At 39.0% G+C, this 21,736-nt stretch overlaps 2 protein-coding genes across 3 annotated transcripts in view; one reads left to right on the forward strand and one right to left on the reverse strand.

Annotated features, from left to right (window-relative positions):
* Positions 1–21,736, forward strand: part of LOC139130381 (protocadherin Fat 4-like) — a 361,272-nt gene that overhangs the window by 7,614 nt on the left and 331,922 nt on the right. Inside the window, exons 3-6 of one of the 2 annotated variants that reach the window (XR_011551838.1) lie at positions 164–468; positions 998–1,209; positions 1,577–1,847; positions 2,184–5,696. Coding sequence is in view for 1 of the 2 variants with exons in the window: in XM_070696180.1 (XP_070552281.1) it covers positions 164–468; positions 998–1,209; positions 1,577–1,847; positions 2,184–3,796 (2,401 nt within the window). In the remaining variant the exon portion in view is untranslated. Of the gene's footprint in view, positions 1–163; positions 469–997; positions 1,210–1,576; positions 1,848–2,183; positions 5,917–21,736 lie in introns of those variants that run through there. The other variant, XM_070696180.1, reaches the window with a different exon arrangement.
* Positions 5,918–21,736, reverse strand: part of LOC139130385 (NXPE family member 3-like) — a 353,637-nt gene continuing 337,818 nt past the window's right edge. Inside the window, exons 3-5 of the mRNA XM_070696191.1 lie at positions 9,031–9,854; positions 8,222–8,271; positions 5,918–8,035 (exon numbers count right to left, since the gene is read on the reverse strand). Coding sequence (XP_070552292.1) covers positions 7,263–8,035; positions 8,222–8,271; positions 9,031–9,854 — 1,647 coding nt within the window. The 3' untranslated portion in view covers positions 5,918–7,262. The remainder of the gene's footprint in view (positions 8,036–8,221; positions 8,272–9,030; positions 9,855–21,736) is intronic.

Raw genomic sequence — 21,736 nt, forward strand, 5'->3', positions numbered from 1 at the left:
TTTTTTCTGGTTGAATTGGTAGGGTTTTTACGGTAACGTTGCCAATTGTACACAAAGCATTGTCTTCAATGGTGAACCTTTCATTTCGAGCTTGTTTTCCCGGACAAAAAAATAACAAAAATACACCTTAATGTAATCTTTACTCCACGAAATTTGTTCACAGACAACTTGACTTGGATGGTGTTCCGTTAAATATTGGCGGTGTCAAGTCCATTGAATCCATCGCACTTCACCCAGGACAACTCTCTACGACAGATTTTGTTGGCTGCATGCGTGACGTGTACATAAATGGAAACTTTTACGACCTCAAGACACCGCTTGACGACTACGGCGTTTCCAGCAAGTGCCCACGTGACGTGGATAAGTGCGCCAGTGACCCCTGTCAAAATGGCGGTACCTGCATTGATGAGTGGTGGAGCTATAGGTGCAGCTGCCAGGATGGATTCATGGGTCAACATTGTGAATCCAGTGAGTGAAAATGCCATTTTTCTGATTCCTAGTTTTACCCTGTAATGAAAATTTAGCATTTCATAAATTAACATTTCCACCCCAATTTTCTGTAAATAGGTCTACAATTACCATCCATAACCATGGACAAGGGCCAAACTATGGTTGTAGAAGGATGTGAAGATCTATTGATTTCCTAAACATTGTCCTTTACTATGCATTTTTATGTATGTCTAATTTGAAAGCAAACATGTGCATGTCCTGGTTTGTGACAGTCCTTTCAAAACATACGCTGTTGTGTTTCAATACTTGTATTATGTGTATTTGTGTTTATGCGCAAGGCTGAAGCCATCAAGAAAGACTTATTAACGAACAAGCTGAAAGTCACACCTGTCGTGTTGTCTTGAAAGCTGTGCACGAAATTTTGAATGCTCTCATCATTCCCAAAATTGTGAAGGGACCCTATGAGGGGATGAAATTTATAACTCACATGTAATCTTGTAAACGCGGCACTGATTTATTAATTCTCTCTTCTTTTGTAACGTCACAGACATGTCGTCATTCACGTTCGGGGACGATAGCTTTGTCAAGTATGTGATCAAAGACAGTTTCCGCAGGAACCAGCTGCTACAGGGTAATGCCAAACGAAGAAAGAGGAGCTCTCACAACACACAGACTGCATCACTGATGGTGCGCTCTCGACAGAATGATGGCCTGTTACTTTACGTGGCTGATAATGATGACTACTACACCATACTTGAGGTAATTAAAAGTCATTACTTGTGTATATGATGCCTTGAATACGTTTATCCACTTCTTGTGGTAGCTGTTCTTGTATTTGAGAGCTTGTTACCACAAACTTTGTTGGTCAATACTCCCATAGTTTTGTGATGGTTCTCAATAGAAATATGTCATCAAGTAATATTAACCTTGCACATAGCTTACAATCCTTAGTGGCATTCTTTCAAGATAATCTTTGCTAATACACAAAGTGAGCTTATCGTGAAATTTACAGAAAGCAATGGTAGGCCCATACAATCACTGTCCATTATTGGGTAACATAATGACAAACGGACACTGTGTAATTCTTTTATTGAATTTGAACAATCATGAAATGACCACTTTTCAGGTGAAGAACGGTAAAGCCAAGTACAGTTTCAAGTTGAGTGGTGCGGGCAGTGGCTCCATCACGGTGGACAGCGTTAGCATTTCTGACGGCAAGTGGCATACAGTGGAGCTGGTCAAAAATGGACAGGAGGTCACATTGTCGGTGGATGAGATGAACTCTGAGGAAGAAGATTTTGACATTCCGCCGCATGACTTTATCAGTATCACAGTACAGGACATGTTCCTCGGAGGAACTGAACAGCCTGTCACTCACGAGGGTAGAGAGCTTACAGGTTGGTAATCCTGCTATTTGGACATTTTCTCTCTTGCAGTGGTTTTAATCAAGATCTGTGTAGCTAGAGAAATTTTGTGCCAGCAAGTCTTCCTGTGTTCATTCTGTGAACCTGCAAAGGTACGTATGTACCTCAACCATCATCGATAGTAGAAGGGTTACACGTAGCCTAGAAAGATGTGTAGGGCACTCACTATATGAAATCAGAGAAAATGAAATACTAGAACCTGCGGCTCTATCCTGGTGTAAGTTAAAGCCTTGAATGCCTATTCATGGATGCTTGATTACATGATCTTGTTTTAAATGACTTTAAATTATTTCCTCTATTTTTTTACAGGTCTTAGTGGTTGCATTGATACTTTCAAGCTAAACGATGAAGTTATGCCATTCGTTGGTGAAAATGACATGGTTGTAGCAGAGCCATCTGATAGCAGTGGAGATTCCGGTGGCTGCGAAGGTTCTGACGTCTGTGATCCTGACCCCTGCCCGGAGGGACACTTCTGCAAGGACAAGTGGGAAGACTTCGACTGCATACCAGAGGGGCCGTGTCAATCCAACCCATGCCAGCACAATAGCACCTGCGTTCCGGAAAGTGATGGCACTGGCTACGTTTGCCAGTGCTACGGGGATTTCTTCGGTGATCATTGTGAGATCCCACCGGTCTGTCAAGATGACCCGTGCAGTGACAATGAAGAGTGTGTCAGTGATGGCGAGGGAGGACATATGTGCAGAATCGTCGACCCGAACAGTGGCAGTGGCTGGATGATTCCGGTGGTTGTAGTTGTTGTCATCCTACTGATTGCTGTCGTCGGCATCGTTGTCTGTTTTGTGTTGTACCGCAGAAAGAGAGCGGAAAAAGACCACGACAAGCCAACTGACTCAGTGGTTGTGAATCTTGATAGTGTTGGTGCCGTGAACGAAGCCTACACAGGCGACGAGGTGCGCAAGGGGGAATCGCCCACCAACAGTGAAAAAGCCCGCTTGGGGAGACACGGACAACAACCCGACATAATTGAAAACGAGAAAAAGAAAATTGCTTTGGATGAGGACACCATGATCATCGAAGGTGAAGATACTATGACCAATGGAATCATGTTCAATGAAGATATCGGGGACATTCCAGATGCTCCGGAACACTATGACCTGGAAAACGCCAGCAGTATTGCACCATCCGATATCGATCTCACATATCACTACAAAGCATACAGGGAGGGCAGAAACAGATATGGCAAACCGACACATAAGCACAGATCAAAAAGTCCAAATCATCTGCTTGCTCACCCTGCACAGACAAGACAGAGCCCCCTAAGTCACCTGGCAAGGCAGAGCCCAAACCCATACGCACCTACTTCTCGGCAAAGTCCGTACAGCATGAGGCAAAGCCCGATTCCTATGCACGAGCAGGCATCCCGCGCCAGGTTTAGCCCGCATCATATATTGAACAGGACCTCACCGATAAAGGAGTTGTCACATAGTAGGACTAACTCTGAACAGAGTATCAATCACAGTGAGCTGCGGAGTGAACCAGGGTTCCGCAGCAACGTTAGCACAGCTAGCGAACACTCTCGAAGAACTAAAAGTCCAGCGGGACCATTGCCAAGCAGTCGGCCAAGCAGTCGACTAAAAAGCCCCATCACGGTGGCTGTAGACGCAAGTGCGGAACAGCCCATGGGACTCTCCGCAGAGGAAGTAGCAATGTTAAATAACAAAAGACCTGAACAAGTGGGCAGTTTGCCTAGTACATTGGATGGTCTGTCTTCGACCAGCACTGACCATCCGGAGGAGAGACTTACCTTCCGCAGCGCGGAGAACTTGCTGGAAGCACCGGAATCTTCCACAGATGAAAGCAACGACTCATTTACATGTTCAGAGTATGACTTTGACCGGGAAAAAAATTTGAATTTGACCGGGAAAAATTTAAATTTGCTGAATTTGATCCCAGGAAAATGATATTTTCAAAACTTGCCGAGGTTGAAAACGAGGAGGAACCTGACCCTGCAGACACAAGTAGGACATACAATTATGAAGGAATTGACTCCGCTGGAGGGTCACTCAGCACTTTACAAATTTCAGAAGACGAAATTCCTCGCGTCTCTGTCAAGCCTCCCAACGGACATTTCAGTTGGGACTATTTATTAAACTGGGGACCAAGTTTTGAGAACCTTGTGGGGGTTTTTAAGGACATAGCTCTTTTACAGGATGCAAATATTACAATGAAGTTAGAGAGAGATCCTAATGAAGAAGAATATGTGTGAGGGCGCTGTTCGCTTTGAAGTTATGCGTACATCAAGATCATGTGAAAAGTGATGTCATACCATGGAAAACCTATCTAAAACTGAACACTCTATGCACTATAAACCTTTCTGTAATGAATGCCTTCCCCCAGTCCTTTACCCATTTACACAGTTTGTGCAAAATACATGAATTTATCAAGTGTCTGTACAAGTCACTCTCCCTTTTTAAATTCTTATAATTTCTTGATAACATTTGACTGGAACATATCCCCAAGGAGTTTCAGTGCATATCTTATATCTCGCTATTTACGAGACTGTGAACAAAGTACAACCGATAGGTTCGTATTCCAGAAGACTCCAGTGTGGCAGAACAAATCACTTTTCACATGATGTTTGATAGACATACTCCTCAAGATTTTGTTTTCTAAATAAGAGATATTTATATGAACAAGCGTAATGAAACTGATGCGTTTATGTTTTTGGAAGTTGAACGATCAATTTATTTTATAAGCTTGCCCTGACATTGGAAACTGCCAATAATTTGTGTGAAATCAGGTTCACCCGTTTTCAGCTCTCCAAATAACATGCCTAGGCTAGAAATATTGAAATGAAAAATTGTGTACATAAAAATACTTCCTCCAGCAATAATAATCAACGAGGCCTTTAATTGAATGCTGCACAGCAGTCTGTTTGTAACTAAATGCATGGTTTTTGCATTGATTGTAACAATTTTGTAGCGGTTTTTATGTAATTCCGAAAGCCGTTAATTTCAACATATTTATCAGAAAGAAATTTACTATTTTCATAAACTAGAGTCAACCTGTACATTCTGTCGTGATACTGTTTACTCACACACATTTTTTATACATATCCATCTATTTTATGATATAATGTATAGGAATTGCTGAAAAAGGTATTCTTTTTCTCTGGAATTTTTTTCTGGAACTGGTTTCCCGTGCATGTGTATTTTAGAATTACAGCTCTGTCGGTTTCACCATTTCCATACTTGGAAAATTCTGATTTCAGGGTGTAAGAAACTTTACAAGATCATCAAACAATCAGGTATATTTTTCTATCAGTGGAAGAAAAGGGGAACAGAATTTTTAACCGAAAAATTTCAAAAAATGGAATTCAATTGATTAAGTTCGTAAAAATCTAACCCTTATTTATAGTTGACCGAAAATATAGTTTCCCTGTGTAAATAAAGTTATTAAATTTGTAGAGGAATTTTTTTGCAAGCAAAAAATGCAGATGAACTGATGCAGTGTTTTACAGTGTTGGAGGAGCATACCTATTGCCAGAGTATATCCAATTCTCTTCAGCTGTGCGATTGCCTTGTCGCCCAATTTTAATCCTTTATACATTTGTATAATTTATATTTTTTCCCGTAATTATCACAACTTTGTAGGATTATTAATGATTGCATCTCCAGCTCTTTGATGCGAGGGAGTGAGTTGACCATGCCCTTGAGTTTTTTAAGAGAGAGAGAAAATGATGCATGCATATGTGAATAATAAAATGACAAAATCAACTGCAAAAAAAATTACCGTTTTTTTCTGGGGCAGTTGATCAGTGCCAACAAACACCACGTGCAGTCATTCCATATTCACACCCAGGTGACTCCAACATTAATTCCCTGAAACTCTCAAGAACAAATAAAAGCCTCCAGTACAGTCCTAAATATTTAAAAGAAAATCGATTTTTTATTTTCGTCAGTTTATCAAGAATTTTAGTTTAATTTTTGCTGCACATATTAATGTCATCCTACTGTAATACGTACCTTGCTCTTTGAAAAATCAGTTATTTTCATTTTAAAATAAAAGTATTTAAAATTAATTTCTTGAGCATTAGCATTTTTTTTATAATGGTTTATATATATATATATATATATATATATATATATATATATACATACACACACACAGACACACACACACGACGCACATGTGTAGAAGATAGGTGTGTCTGTATGTCTGTCAATTTATGAATCCCACTGCTGTACATATTTCATGAATATTTGAAATGTAGCTGTATTATATTTTTTTGACAAATTTTGTGTTTGCTTTCCATTGCTAAAAATATGTAAAATGATAGTGTGGAAAAGGAACAAAATCTTCCGAACTGTTCACCAGACAGCACTGATATTTGGTATATCAGGACCCTGGTGATGGTATTTAGTCAGCCCACCACTCAACCTCACCGAGACATCATGCTGAGCCCAGTCTGTCTCATTTACATCGTGAAATTTGCATAGCACATCTTCGCTCATACAAAAAAATACCCTTCAGCAATGGAAAGCCAATAGAAAATGGGTCCATGTGGGAAATATGGAGAATGTTTGTAAGCAATGAAGGAGAAGAGTAAAACGAACAACTATATGTGAAACTTCTTCAACCTTTCTGTCTGGCACCCCTTTAATATAAGAACTGAAAAATGCCTCAATGCACTGAATCTGTAATGTTAAGCGATATTTTGAATTTCCAATGCAGGATGCTGCTATTTTGGAACGTGTCTGAATAATAACAAACAAACAAACAACAAGTATGTCACTTACCCTTGTGTTTCATGTAACAAAAAATTCAGCACCCTCGCAACGCATCATTAAATAAGTGACCACTTTCTTCACGAAATATCTTACAGTTACTCTATTCCAGTTCACCAATGTTTATTAAGAAAACTGTTCTTGATATGGTAGTTAATGTGTTGGAATAATGAGATAAAAACTGGCCATAAATTAAACGAGATGCTGGAAATTATCTCAAAAACCTAAATGTAGTTGAGATGAAACGTACAACTCTATTAGTCTCCATATCAGCACAAACGACGAAGACGATAGAAACGTAAGGTTTCTTGGAAAATGCTCTAGAGGGCGCTCTGCAGAATATATCATCATCACCGATGCCTGGGACATCCAGAATTTTGGGTGTTGGTCCAGGAGGAAATAGTTCAGGCCTTTCATCGTTTGACTCTGATAAAATAGTCCGTTTAAATTTTCAAAAATGATTCGTATAGATTGTAAAAGGTACCAAAATAGATTCTTGATGACTTCGTTAGTGCCATTATTCTGAACAGAAATACCGGTTCTACACTACACTAATGAAAATATATTCTTTCTACACGCATGCGTACCAAGTTAATATGAAAGTAGACACTCTTTGACGAAAGAACTTTAACATCTACATCTAGGAACAAAGCAGGGAAAGAAAGAGAGACACTTCTTGTCTGATCAACGGCACTGGCATTGACGAACGGTTCGGAGCTGGGTGGCTCAAATTCATTTCCCAAACGTCCAAGAAGTAGAACCCCTTCCTCCTGAATAACTTCCTCAGGAACTTGTTCATTTCATATAGGATGTAATCACTACTATGTATGTGCGAACCAGGTTCCACGTGTTCTTTGGCTTTCGTCCCTTTGATTGCGATAAATGTATTTGGACAGCGCTCCCTCAGGCGAAGCAGCGCGTCCCTGACGAGCACCATTCTCTCCTTATAACTGTCCCGTGGCCACCGAAGGAAGTTTATATATGAACTAATGATGATGACGTAGTTACATGACAGGTTGTGAAGCCCTTCTATGACGTCAACTTCATATCTTGTGTCGTTGACGTTCGCGGGAATGCTGGCGGCTGGCCACGGCGGAGAGAAGAAAGTGAAGTTGGTGTTCGTTGTCCATATTATTTCATGATAAGTTGGGCGGTGTGTTCTCGATTTAAGGAAGCCAGCAAGTTCTATCAGCCCTTCGTAAAACTGTCTGACCGAATCACCGAGGGCGAAGATCTGTTTACCGGCGAGGCAGTTGCGTATTTCAGACAGGGGCGCTTTCTCCCAGGAGCGCACGTCACAGATCAGCGACATCCATTTGTTCCCGAGCCAGTATCCGCCCACCTGTTGGTCGTACGCGCTGAAAACTTTCCTGCACGTCGGCAAAGTTTCGGCAACCGCCAGTGTTTTCTTCTCTGGGTGGCAAAGAATAAACCATAAATAATTGATGGTACAAAGTAACAGGACAATACGTGAAGGTTATGAGAATAGTTCAGGTTTTTGGCATTTGTAAAATCAATGCAGGATGACCTTGTGACTCTCTGCATGCTGATATGCACCCGTAAAGTGAGTTGAGTTTACTCAAATTTGTCAGAGCTTACCTTTGACCTTTATGGTTACAACTTGAGGGATTGAAGCCATGGTAACAGAACTGAAAGAAGTGAAAAGTAATAAGTCAGATGGATACGGAGTATCATGAGTAAATAAAACTGAAAATAACAGAGACTGCATGATTACACTGCGGAATGGAAAAACTTCCCCGATTTCACCGAAATACAGTTTTCGGAATTGATACCGAGCTATGAGCAAATCTCGAACGGGGAGTAACTACGGATTGCGGCCAGGTATTTCCCATAGAGACGTCAGTTCACAAGGGACCTAATTAACTTTGGCGAGTACAATGCGGACGAAAAAGGCAAGAGTTTTACATGCTACTGTTCCGCTGTACGAACACGCACCAGTACCTTTGAATAGCTGCTGATCAACAGTGTGGATTTAAAGCATTGGTGTGAGAATTACAACGTGAAAACATGTAAGCTTTGGCCTAAGCCCCAATCGTAACTTTTTGCAAATTGACAATGGGACACGCCAATTATGGGGATTTGCAGCCGAATTCGAAACCTGTAACCAATTTTGCAACAGTGAATTTAAATTTGTTTTCAAAACCCGTATTGTAGTCCTTTAAAGCAGAAACATTGATGCAGAGATAACGCTATATGTAATAGAATGCACACAGACATTTCATTGTTTGCGTCACATATACTTTGCAAAGGCTGAGTTCAACGTCCTTTGTGGTAGCAGGCCAAAGTGTTCACAATTGCTTGTAAAGGTGGTGGCAAATCTTACAAGTAGGTACTATCCTCATTTATTTGCTATGGTGTATTTTTCTCCCTTTGACGAAGGAACTTACCTGTTGAATAAATGCTCTTTGCCATCGACGAGCTCCACTGCGCTTTTCCCAATAGACGTGTAGTTGACGCTGGTTGAGTGCAGAGCACTGCACGGTAACGTTGGGGGCGCACCACAGATAAATGAAGTGTTTCCAGTTGCCAATGCGTTTCGGAAAATGCAAGATGCCTCTGTATCCATGGCAGCATCTCTCCTCAGAGCACAGTATGTCTGCTCGTTTTTCTCATAAGCTCGAAAGTGTCCCACCCATGTTTCTTTGTTGCCTGCAGGCCACCAGATGTATCGCAACCACTGCGTCGCCAGTCGAGTGTAAACCAGGGTTACATCCACGAAGGCGTAGCTCTTCCAAGCTGCGTAGAAGTAAATGCTGTACGTCCCATTGTCGTGGTCCACCACTTTTCCTGCGCTGCGAGTGTTTTGAAAGTCGTTGTACATCACAGCGTACCAGAGATCGCCGCCTTGGGAACGCCGCCTTCCCTCATCATCGTACGTTATGACGGTGATGTGGATTGTGTCGCCAACGTGTATATCATCAATATCCTGTAAAACTTTTATTTTGCTGTTCGGCAGACTGGTAGGACGTCCGGTGAGGAACATCTCGTCTTCTCTCCAGTCATAGCTGTCATCTTCATCACCGTCATACTCATAAATTGTGGTTTCTTCAGGGACCTGTGTTGTTAAAACAGTTGTTCTGTTTAGCTGACTTGCAGGACTTACCGTGGTTTTCTTCTTCGTATCAATGAAAGTTGAACTGGTCATCACTTTGTAATCTTGCAAGGTCTGTAAAATACTGGGGCCATACTCCACCACGCCGATTTCTCTCAGCTGCAACATATAAAACTTGTGACATCAGTGTTTAAATTCACTCTCTGCCATAAGCTCAATGATGAAGGATCCGATAGGGTAGCATAGAAAGCGCAATGTAACACGTGTAATTGTTCAACACTAGCGGGCGTATGTGAAGTGAAAACACAATCTGTGTTGCCCTCACACTAACTTCGCCAGCCAAGTGTTTCTTCGCGCAGAACTCCCTCAGAGCAACCGAGCAGAACACCAGTTCGCGAGATAAGGAGACAGGGCGTTTTCATCGCTGTAACGATGTTGGCCCGGCCGACATCGTTGCCACACTTCAAACAGTGGCGGCGCTCTCACTTCCGTTTCACTTCTTCTCTTGTCAGTCTCTTGCTACATAAGCCTGAATATGAACGTATCCATATAATGTTAAAGGGACAAAGTCGGCCATTTCTCCATGAAGTTTGTTTAATGCAACATACTACTTATATTGTTTGACATGTTGAAAGATAATGAATGGGTGACCATGCATATATTTGACCCTGGTTTAGACACGATACATGAAACCATGAGGCTAATTGTACTCAGCGAAGTAGCGAAATGGCGAAATGACGAAATCACGATTTTTTTCAAATTGCACAATGAAGAAATAAAGATACTACACATAGAGAAATTACCTGCCACCTAGTGTATGCTGTATAATCGATGTTAAGCCGAAATACCCGGGTGCACACTGCAATCTGCACGATGGATTCCAAAACCCATGTGTATGCCGTGCAGGTTGGAAATTTATAAGAAAATCTGCTGAGTTTCATCTGAATAAAGTCAAATTCAGTGAATCTGCACGTGTTTTGATTCTCAACATCGAAGTTTAGCACCGAAAGTACGATAAAATCAGCGAAATCGCGCGATCGCGAACCCGGAAGTTGACAGCGCACAAAACCACGTATACCTCGAGGCTTAGGGACAGACCATTAGATTTTGGGAGGGGTGGTCACGATCGGATTGTGAAAAAAACAATTTTGTACAACTGCAAATTTCATTTCAAATTTTTTTTTTCAAATGAGAATAGATGTGCAAATTATTTTTCTGAGTCTTGCAGATTTATTTTACTCAATTGTGTTCTAAATATTTTGTTTATTTTGCAATGATTGTGAAGATATTTCCCCCGAAACTTTCTGTTCTGAATTTTTTTCCCTTTCTGACCACCCCCTCCAAATATCTAAAGGTTTGTCCCGTAGACCTCTTGTGCCAAGATTACAATGTTTTGCGTAAGCGTGCACGCGTACACGTAGTTTGGCATGAGTATGTGATAAAACGGCGGCCAAACAAATAAACTAAACCAACAATGGTATCATCGCTAATCAGTGCCTTTTATTTATGCTGCAAAACACATGCCAGTAATAAACTTGTTGTGGTCGAAATACTTTTCATGTGACAGGGAATGACTTTAGTCACTTTGGAAAAAAAACATATGCCAGCTGTTTGTTCAGTTACTCGAACCTGAATTTGATTCCGGGGCCAATTTCAGCGATGTTCAACATGGCGTTTTACATGTAATTTTGTACTAGTAAGAGTAGGAGACGACTATAAAGCATACTCTAAGTGGCAGGTAATTTCTCTGTGTGTAGTTTCTTTATTTCTTTATTTTGCTATTCGGAAAAAAATCGAAAATCACGATTTCGCCATTTCGTCATTTCTCCATTTCGCTATTTCGCGGAGTACAATTAGCCAAACCATGATGACAGTGAATTAATGGTCGTGACTATTAAATTATTTTTGCCATGGCTTCATTACAAATTAGTAAAATCACTGGTAAAATGTAAAGTGAAGGCCATATACTCAACGTTTTATATTACTTCGAATGTTAATCAAACGTTGCAGTTTATCTTTTAGGTAAAATTCGTATTGAAATTACTGGACAAGCCCACTACTGAAAAACTCATCCATGCATTCGTTACCTCCAGACTCGACTATTCTAACAGTTTGTTCTATGGTATTTCAAATGACCAACTAAATCGTCTGCAGTCTGTTCATAATGCAGCAGCCCGTCTAGTCACAGATACACATAAATATGACCACATCACTCCTGTTTTTATTGATTTACACTGGTTACCTGTGAAAGCGCGTATTAGTTAATAGCTACTTTTAAGATTGTTAGTGGCGATGCACCGCTTTATTTGAAATATTCAATTGACCTGTATGTAACGACAAGAGATCTACGATTTTCTAAGAAATTGCGTGTAACTCCTCCTCGCGGCTATTTTAATAAGTCTTATGGTCACAGAGCTTTTTCGGTACGTACTCCTTTTCTGTGGAATGCACTGCCTTCAGAAATTCGTTGCACCAGAAATGTTACATCTTTTAACAACAACAACTTTATTGTCTTCAGGCCTTCAGCCCATAACATCAATACAGATAAAAGAATTACATAAACATAAACAGATTACACCACTACGTAAATAATACCAAGGCTTCTTTCCCTAATTCAAAAGCTTGATAGGTAAACTTTGCTAAATTACATATAATTTTACTCATGAAGAGTTTCGTTACATTTCGTAGACCTGGGTTTTTAATTGCCCAATTCGGTAGAAACTGAATCCGTAGATTGTCAGTGGTAAAGATTACATTCGAACAGAAAATGAAATTCACCATCAATAGAAAGAGTAGGCCTATCACAGATTTCACACGAATGTTCTGATCGCGCTAAAATTTAACTACAACTTGAACAAGTTTCAATCAATAGTTTGTGACTGGAACAACGTAACTGGGACTGTGACAGTGCCTTTCGATATCTATTGATTTTAAATATAAAGAAAATAATTCTTAAAAGATGGCTTGTGTTTGATTTGACGGAATAAGTGTAAACGACGTATTCGAGACATCCTCCCACCATTCATGTTGCCAGTTGTTTTTGACTCTGTTCATAAAGGTGATAAAATTTTTTTGTTTATTACCAACATCTTGGCTGACCCACGCATGACCGAAGCCATACCTTAAGAGTATATTTCGTAAATATGTCACCAAGTTAGTTTTCCCTTTTTGATCTCCAACGACTAAAAGCGAGTAAGAATGCTTCGCAATTCTACTATTCGGCATAGACAGAAGTTTCACCCTCCATTCGATGCATCTAACATAGGTAAAAATAAATAGAGGGGTTCCTAATTCTCCAAGTACGACAACAGTGGGAATGTTACGTTTTACACCAAGGAAACGTTTACAACAATTAGTGTACGGTCTCAATACATGTATACATTTGATATCCCCATAACTCAGCATCATACAGCAAAATCGGAAGTATCATTATGTCAAATTATGTCCCATTTCTCTCCGAACTTTTTGATAAAGCGATTATGAATACGGATTTCTTTTGTTTGGTCTGCTAGAGTTTTGGTGGCCTTAAACGAATCATTACGTCCAGAAAATACAATGCCAAGATATTTATAATACGATTCAACATCAACCTTTTCCCCTTTATAAAACCATTGTTCTGTCTTTTTCAATATCCCACCATTTCTGAAGATTTTTGTTTGTGCAAGATTTACTTTGATTTTCCATTTATCAGCAAGCAAATTGGGTAAAATTAGAAGTCTTTGTAGGCCTACTACTGTATCAGCAAACAGAGTTATATCATCCGCATATCCATATTGCAGAAGAAAAATATCTTACAATTCTTGTATTATCTGAACGTCCATGTGACCCGCGTTTTCAACAATACTTTGTAGTTCATTTATGAAAGCAGCGAACAAAAAAGGGGCTAAGGATACATCTCTGTCTTACTCCCATTAGACAATCAAAGTTTTCTGTGATATGCTGACCTGTTCTACTAACATCATTATATATGCTATTAAAAGCATTTTACCTTGTACATCATTTGTAGGAGTAACGTAAATAACAGCGTATTGTTTACGGTATAAAATGCTTTAACAAAATCAACAAGAACACAATAAAATCTTCCTCCGTTCCTGCAAAGATATTTGTTGACTATGGAATATAAAGTAAAAATATTATATAAGGTTGAATATCCTTTTTTGAAACCTGTTTGGCACTCTGACAGTTTTCCTTCTGCCTTGGCCCATTCGTTAATATTTCATTCAAAATAATGGTAAATAATTTGCTAAAGTTGCTTAAAGGCACTGTTTGCGATCCCTGGGATCGTCTTTGTTCTAGTCTGTAAGAGGATTATGGAGGTTTGATAGCCTTTTATTTTCTTTTGAAATTGTAATCTTTTGGGTAAATTTTCTGATGAGACAATCTGGTGCCAACAAAGGCCTTTAAAAGCGTGATACCTGTATAATTATTTACATTTAAGTGTCTCCTGAATTATAAAGTGGATCGATAACACCCGTAGTCCACTCCTCTGGAAAACTACCGGAATTAAAGATTAATGAAAAAGTCTAACAAGGTATGATAGGAGGACATCCTCAGTAGCTTTGAAAAATTCAGCCGGCATTCCATCAAAACCCGGTGTTTTCCTGGCTTTAAGTTACTGAATAGCTTTGTGAATTTTGTCTGCTGTAATAATACTATCTAATATCGAGTTATATTCACTATAGGTGTCGTCCATAGATAAATCAGGGGCTATAGTGTCATCCGACAAAGATTGAAATACTTTTTTAAATACTCAAACCACTGATTTACCGAGATTTCAGAGCTTAAACACTTTGTACTCAATGATTTAAACTTATCACTATAGGAAAAAACTGCGAGAAAGTGACGCTTGACCGGTGAGCTGCGAGAATGCACTCTTTGGTGAGAATAAAGTATGACAACAGATTCTCACCAGTGAAACTGTAAATTCTCACCAAGTACGGTGAGAATGGTAATTTTCACGATGAGAATGTATAATACTCATCACTCTCATTTACTGGTGAGAATCAAGCAGACTCGCTGTTCACCGGTGAGAATTAACCAGACTCGCCGTTCATCGGTGAGAATCAACCAGACTCGCTGTTAACTGGTAAAGTGAACAGCGAGTCTGGCTGATTCTCACCAGTGAACAGCGAGTCTACTTGATTCTCACCACTGAATGGTGAGTCTGGTTGATTCTCACTGGTGAATGATAAGTATTATATATTCTCACCATGCTTGGTGAGAATTTCCAGTCTCACCGGTGAGAATCTTTTTTTTATTCTCACTAAGGAGTGTATTTCTCGCAGCTCAAGTTCTCACTGACTGCGGTGAGAATAACAAGAGACTCTCACCAATTGCGAGAAAGCGTCATTTTCTCGCTCCAGTCTCGGAATGTTTTCCTACAGTGTATCCTACAATGTTTTGCTATATCTACCTTACTTCAGTAATGACAATTTAATGTTATCGTGATACTCTTGTTTCTTTTGCATTCAGAAAGCTTTGAATTTACGTTTACTTTCTATGTAATTAGAAAGATCAGACTCTGTATTTCGTAAACGAAAGTTACGAAGATTTTTGTTTTTCACAGACTTCAGCTGTTGACACCACAGGTCAAACCAGCCATGGGGCATGTGTACTGATGAATATTGATTAAATTTCGTTGTTCGTATTTCATTTCTTCAGCAACAGATTCAAAAATATCACACATATACTTATACGGCTAGAAATATCAGAAATATCAAACGCAAAACGTACATTATCCCACATTTCTGAGGCACTCATGCGCTCAATAAAAATATCTTTCAGATAATTTTCATTTAGATTTGACAGCCTTTCGTGTACCCTCATACTCATTTACAGAGGGCTTTTGAAGACTCTATGGAAGACACATATTCACTTCAATGTTTGATACAATCGGTAAAATGATCAGACAGATCAATATCAATAACTGAAAAATATGTTACAGCTCTAAATAAATCAGTAGAGATGATTAAATAATCAACAGCGCTTCACCCATTATTTGAGATACATGTATACTCTCCAGGAATGTCTGGTTCGAAACTTCCATTTACGATATGAATATCAAATATTTTACAAAGTGATAAAAACGACTTACCAAAGTTATTGATGACTTAATTTGTCTTTTGATTGGCGTGGAAAGGTAAATGTATCACAGGAATATGATTCCAATGATAAATAATCAATAGAATCATCTAAAATATTGCAATCCTCAGAAGAGGTTCTTGCATTAAATCTCCTGTTAAAATTTCATTTACATCAGATCAGACAATATATCTGACATTCACTCTTCGAGGAGCACTATTCCGTTTACGTCAAGTAAACTATGGTATATAGTCGAGTATTCTAGTGCAGTGTAAACACAAAGTAAACAATATCTGTAGATGATTTAGAATGAAAGAAATCATTGTGAAACAGTAGTACAATTACATGTTGCAAATTGCATTTCAATTGAGTGACACCGTCTACAATATTATTACTAACATAGACAGCAACTCCCCTGCCCTGCGCCCTCGTTTACATCGTTTTACCTTTGGCATATTAAAACCAACGTAACCAGGAATACATAGCATTTCATCAGATCCACTAAGCCAGGTCTCTACAAATCCAAGGATATTGTGATTTGCAATTGTTGATTGAAACTCATCTGCGAAAACCTTAGCCCTCGAATTTTAAGTGTCATTGTCTTCAAAACATTAGTCGAAATATCAACAGCAGTATTAGAATGGTTTTCACAGATACAAGTTTTAGAGAAGACATCCTTATCATTTTTAGCTCACATTTGGTATACCAATGTGAGGTTATCGTATAAGCTGAATCAGTTCATTTGCATCTGATTTGCATGTCTGTAGATTTGTGGTATGTCCGTCACACACAAAGGCTCCCATACCGCCAAATCTACCGTCTCAGTATTTGGTGTCTATTAGTGCAAGATGCGAGGTATAATGATATTCAAATATGCAGATTACATTAATGAGCATTGTTTCGGTATTAAAATCTATGCTAATGACCCTTAATCAATGCGGAATATTCATATACCTCGGATCTTGCATTGTATATTTGGTGTACAGGTAGATGTAGGGTTGAGATGTGAATTTGTTCAAATGAACACATCAGTGTCAAAAATGTGCAAATGAGGTAAGAAAAAGTGAAATCCTGCAAATGTGCAGGCCAGTAAGAAACAGGCCAACTCCACTGATCTTGAATCATTTCCTGTCATTGTTTATGAACTGTTACATATTAACAGACCTGATGAAACCATAGACAGTAGAGGGGCGAAGACCGTCTATACTCAAACTAAGAGGGGCTTGTTTCTGCTATGCATGTTGCTAAAGTTGACCTCCAGTACCTAAAGTTTCAGACCTTAATTACGTTTGTCATTCCTGTTTTTCTGGTTTAAATATTTCTTGTTGTTTTTCTGGTTGTACTGTGCAGAAATCATTGTCATAACATCAACATAGAATTTTCCTCCACTGAACAGATAGAAACAACATTTATTGTTGATCATTGGTAACCCATACTGGTATATACCAATTCTGATCAAATTTGAGCGACACCGTATAATTGCGGTATTTTTTATTTTATTACACTTTAGACCTTGGCCTAGACCCTATTTTGATCTACCTTTTGGTTTGATATCATCGTTAACATTGTATCATACACAAACACTTTACCTTCGATAATAATTCTGTCATATAAAGAAGCCTACATCGTTGGTTGTTTTGCCGGGCTTGTCTAACAAATTTCGATAAGTTCTTTCCGATGTTACGAACACGGATATAGAAATCTTCAGCAACAGGGTATTGTGTTTTAGAGTATTCGCATTTCCGTGCAGCTGTTAACACCTGTTCCTTCTGTTTAAAACTTGTACACTTGGCAATGATTGGTCGCGGAAGGGAAGGGGTATTAAGCCGATGAGGACGTTCAAAGTCCACACCGTCAATGTTATATTCGTCTTTCAGTAGGGCTTCCACTTTCTCCTCACTATCACCCCAGCTTTCTTTACCGTTTGCAGGCTCAGGAACTCCATAAACAATGAAATCATTGCGTTTTGATTGCGATGTAGTACAGTCGGCTTCAGATTCGAGTTTAAACATCGTGTTCGTAGTTGTTCAGTTTCATACCTGAGTAATTTAACATGTTCACATTTCCGCTGTAGCTCTGACCTGACCTCTATCATGTCAGCTTCAATTTGTCCTATTTTGTTATTTATTTCATCAGAAAGGGATTCTATTTGACCGGAGATAGACAATTTCATAGTACCAAGTTCATCCATTATATCTTTTATCGTATCATCATTTTCTCCGGTTTTGCCGCTGTCAGTGTTCAATTCTTCAAGTGATATCGAGCGACTGCACAGTTCTTGCACCTGGTAGACATTGTCTCTGTAATGCTTAGTTTGACTATGGCCCGGGATTAGATTCTATATCGCCACTTAGAATGAGTAATTATCGGAAACAACACATATAAGGCACACGTGAGGGCGTCAGGTAGTTCAATAGAGTGTTTGAAGTATGAATATTTTGAAGAAACTCCAAAAACAACACTCTAATTTGAAAAGAGACTGGGGCATGGCTTTTGCAACTATAATGCCCCATTCTCTCAAAACAATAAAATCTGCCTCCGAAGCCAACCTTTGTCAACATTCCTGTCATATATATTCTAGATATGTTCAATAGAGTGTTTGAAGTATGAATATATTGAAGAAACTCCAAAAACAACACTCTAATTTAAAATGAGACAAGGGCATGGCTTTTGCAACTATAATGCCCCATTCTCTCAAAAACAATAAAATCTGCCTCCGAAGCCAACCTTTGTCAACATCCCTGTCATATATATTCTAGATAAGTTCAATAGAGTGTTTGAAGTATGAATTTATTGAAGAAACTCCAAAAACAACACTCTAATTTGAAAAGGGACTGGGGCATGGCTTTTGCAACTATAATGCCCCATTCTCTCAAAAACAATAAAATCTGTCTCCGAAGCCCACCTTCGTCAACACTCCTGTCATTTGTTACCTACTTAAGTTCATTAGAGTGTTTGAAGTATTAATACATTGAAGAAACTCCAAAAACAACACTCTAATTTGAAAAGAGACTGGGGCATGGCTTTTGCAACTATAATGCCCCATTCTCTCAAAAACAATAAAATCTGCCTCCGAAGCCAACCTTTGTCAACATCCCTGTCATATATATTCTAGATAAGTTCAATAGAGTGTTTGAAGTATGAATTTATTGAAGAAACTCCAAAAATAACACTCTAATTTGAAAAGAGACAGGACCATGGCTTTTGCAACTATAATGCCCATTCTCTCAAAAACAATAAATCAGTCTACGAAGCCAACCTTCGTAAACATTCCTGTCATTTGTATCCTAGATAAGTTCAATAGAGTGTTTGAAGTATGAATTTATTGAAGAAACTCCAAAAACAACACTCTAATTTGAAAAGGGACTGGGGCATGGCTTTTGCAACTATAATGCCCCATTCTCTCAAAAACAATAAAATCAGTCTACGAAGCCAACCTTTGTCAACATTCCTGTCATTTGTATCCTAGATAAGTTCAATAGAGTGTTTGAAGTATGAATTTATTGAAGAAACTCCAAAAACAACACTCTAATTTGAAAAGGGACTGGGGCATGGCTTTTGCAACTATAATGCCCATTCTCTCAAAAACAATATAATCAGTCTTCGAAGCCAACCTTTGTCAACATTCCTGTCATTTGTATCCTAGATAAGTTCAATAGAGTGTTTGAAGTATGAATTTATTGAAGAAACTCCAAAAACAACACTCTGCCTCCGAAGCCCACCTTCGTCAACACTCCTGTCATTTGTTACCTACATAAGTTCATTAGAGTGTTTGAAGTATGTATTTATTGAAGAAACTCCAAAAACAACACTCTAATTTGAAAAGAGACTGGGGCATGGCTTTTGGAACTATAATGCCCCATTCTCTCAAAAACAATAAAATCTGTCTCCAGTGCAAACCTTTGTCAACACTCCTGTCATTTGTTACCAACGTAAGTTCATTAGAGTGTTTGAAGTATGAATATATTGAAGAAATTCCAAAAACAACACTTTAATTTGAAAAGAGACAGGGGTATGGCTCTTGCAACTGTAGTGGCCCAGTCTCTCAAAAACAATAAAATCTGTCTCCAAGCCCACTTTTGTCAACATTTATTTGTATCGTATAGACAAGTTCAATAGAGTGTTCGAAGTAAGAATATATTGAAGAAAATCCAAATAGAATCGCCCATTCTCTCAAAAACAATAAAATCAGTCTCCGAAGTTAACCTTGTCAACATTCCTCTAATTTTTATCAGAATGGTGATCTTGGACCTGTTTCCAGGGAACTGTGGGTGAACAGGCTAATCTCTAGAATGTGAATGTCAAAGTCTGTATATTGACTCAAGGATGTTTACTGAAGATTGAAGTGAGCAGATATGAGATAATATGACAAATGCCTAGGGTCGTCTCAAATGTGAGAATCTAAAATATGAAATATGTTATTTTTATCGCTTTTGATGCCTAAAAGAGCATAGAAATCTCTGATACTTCCATTCAGTGCATCCTGCATGTTTCTAGCATTCATCTAAGACTCATTTCTATTCCATAATTCATAAAACAGTCCAAAGTGCAGTATTGGTGTACCTTCCAAAAATACACATATGGAAGGCCCCTAAAATAAATTAGTAGAAAAAGAGGGTCAACAATTTCCCATATCTATCTAACCGCTGATTCGTTTGGCACCATTTTGAGGAATCGGAACCTTGAACATGGTCCTAACATCTGTACCAAATATCAACACAGTCTGTTCAGCAGTGTTTGACTTCTTGTCGTTTACGGACAATTTTCACTCTCCGACATCCACTCAACCCCATCACAATAACTTGATGACCTACGGTCATTATGTTAAAAATTATCAAATGTTACCGCTTCTCCTCCCCCTACCGCGCAGAACAGCACTCTGAGAATCGATGTAGCACAACGTTATAGCAAGGAGATATTCTCGAGCGACTGTGGGTTTGCTAGCTTACATTACACTTGCGGTCCGGTGTTAAAGATCGTATACAGTTTTTCGATTTCATGACGTGCAGCTGCTTGGGTAACATTTCGTACACTGAAAAATTGTAACATAACGTGATTCGACAGGATTCCTGAAGAATCAATCAAACGCAGGGAGCGTCGCCTACTACATATACGTCCTCTCAAAACGTAAGGCAGCATGGCAATAATCTGCGCATGCGCCCTGCAACGCTTTAGCCCTGGGCATTATCTTTGCGACCAATGAAAACGGCCTGTCTCCTTATCTCGGGAACTGCCTCTATCCCGCAGGTCGCCGTTCTCTTTTTTGGAACGACTATCCAAGCAACGTTACGATAACCTGTGGGTAGCGCCGGTTTGCCAGATCATTATTGACAAAACAGTGATGCAAAAATCTTTTATGAAGTGTTGTCCGAGCCCTCTTTTACCGCAAAGTGTTACCGTAGAAATGCCTGTGTTACATATTATTCCGATCTGATTAAACTTTAATACTTTACTTTATTGCTCAACAACACACTCAAGGACTGGATGAAGCTGCTGCTGGGGGAGAAACTAACGTACAAGAAATAAATTTGGCAAGAGGTAGTTTGTTTTCGTGAGTAAAGATATACATGAACTTTTCTCTATCATTAAAATCAAGAAAGCCTGGACTATACAAACTAGTGGATGAAAATAGACCATCTCGATACGTTCTGTATTTTGGACATTCTATAACAAAGTGAAATTCATCCTCAACTAAAGACTTACAAAACTTGCAGAATCTGTCATTTGCAGGAACTTTTGGAATTGACCTTCTACCCAGTTCTATTTGTAGGTTGTGATCCGAAATAGTTTTGTCAGCCATCTCCTATAGGTACAAGATCTTATATCTAGCAAGTAACTTTCAAATTCAATTTTTGTCTTAAATAGCCTGTAAGTTCGGAGCTTATTCCTCTGCATTCCACACTTCCTCGTATCATTATGAATGTTTCTCAGCCATGTTTGTTCATATATTTCACAAAAAC

The sequence above is a fragment of the Ptychodera flava genome, chromosome 4, assembly GCF_041260155.1.
Source record: "Ptychodera flava strain L36383 chromosome 4, AS_Pfla_20210202, whole genome shotgun sequence".
NCBI classification, from domain to species: Eukaryota; Metazoa; Hemichordata; class Enteropneusta; family Ptychoderidae; genus Ptychodera; species Ptychodera flava.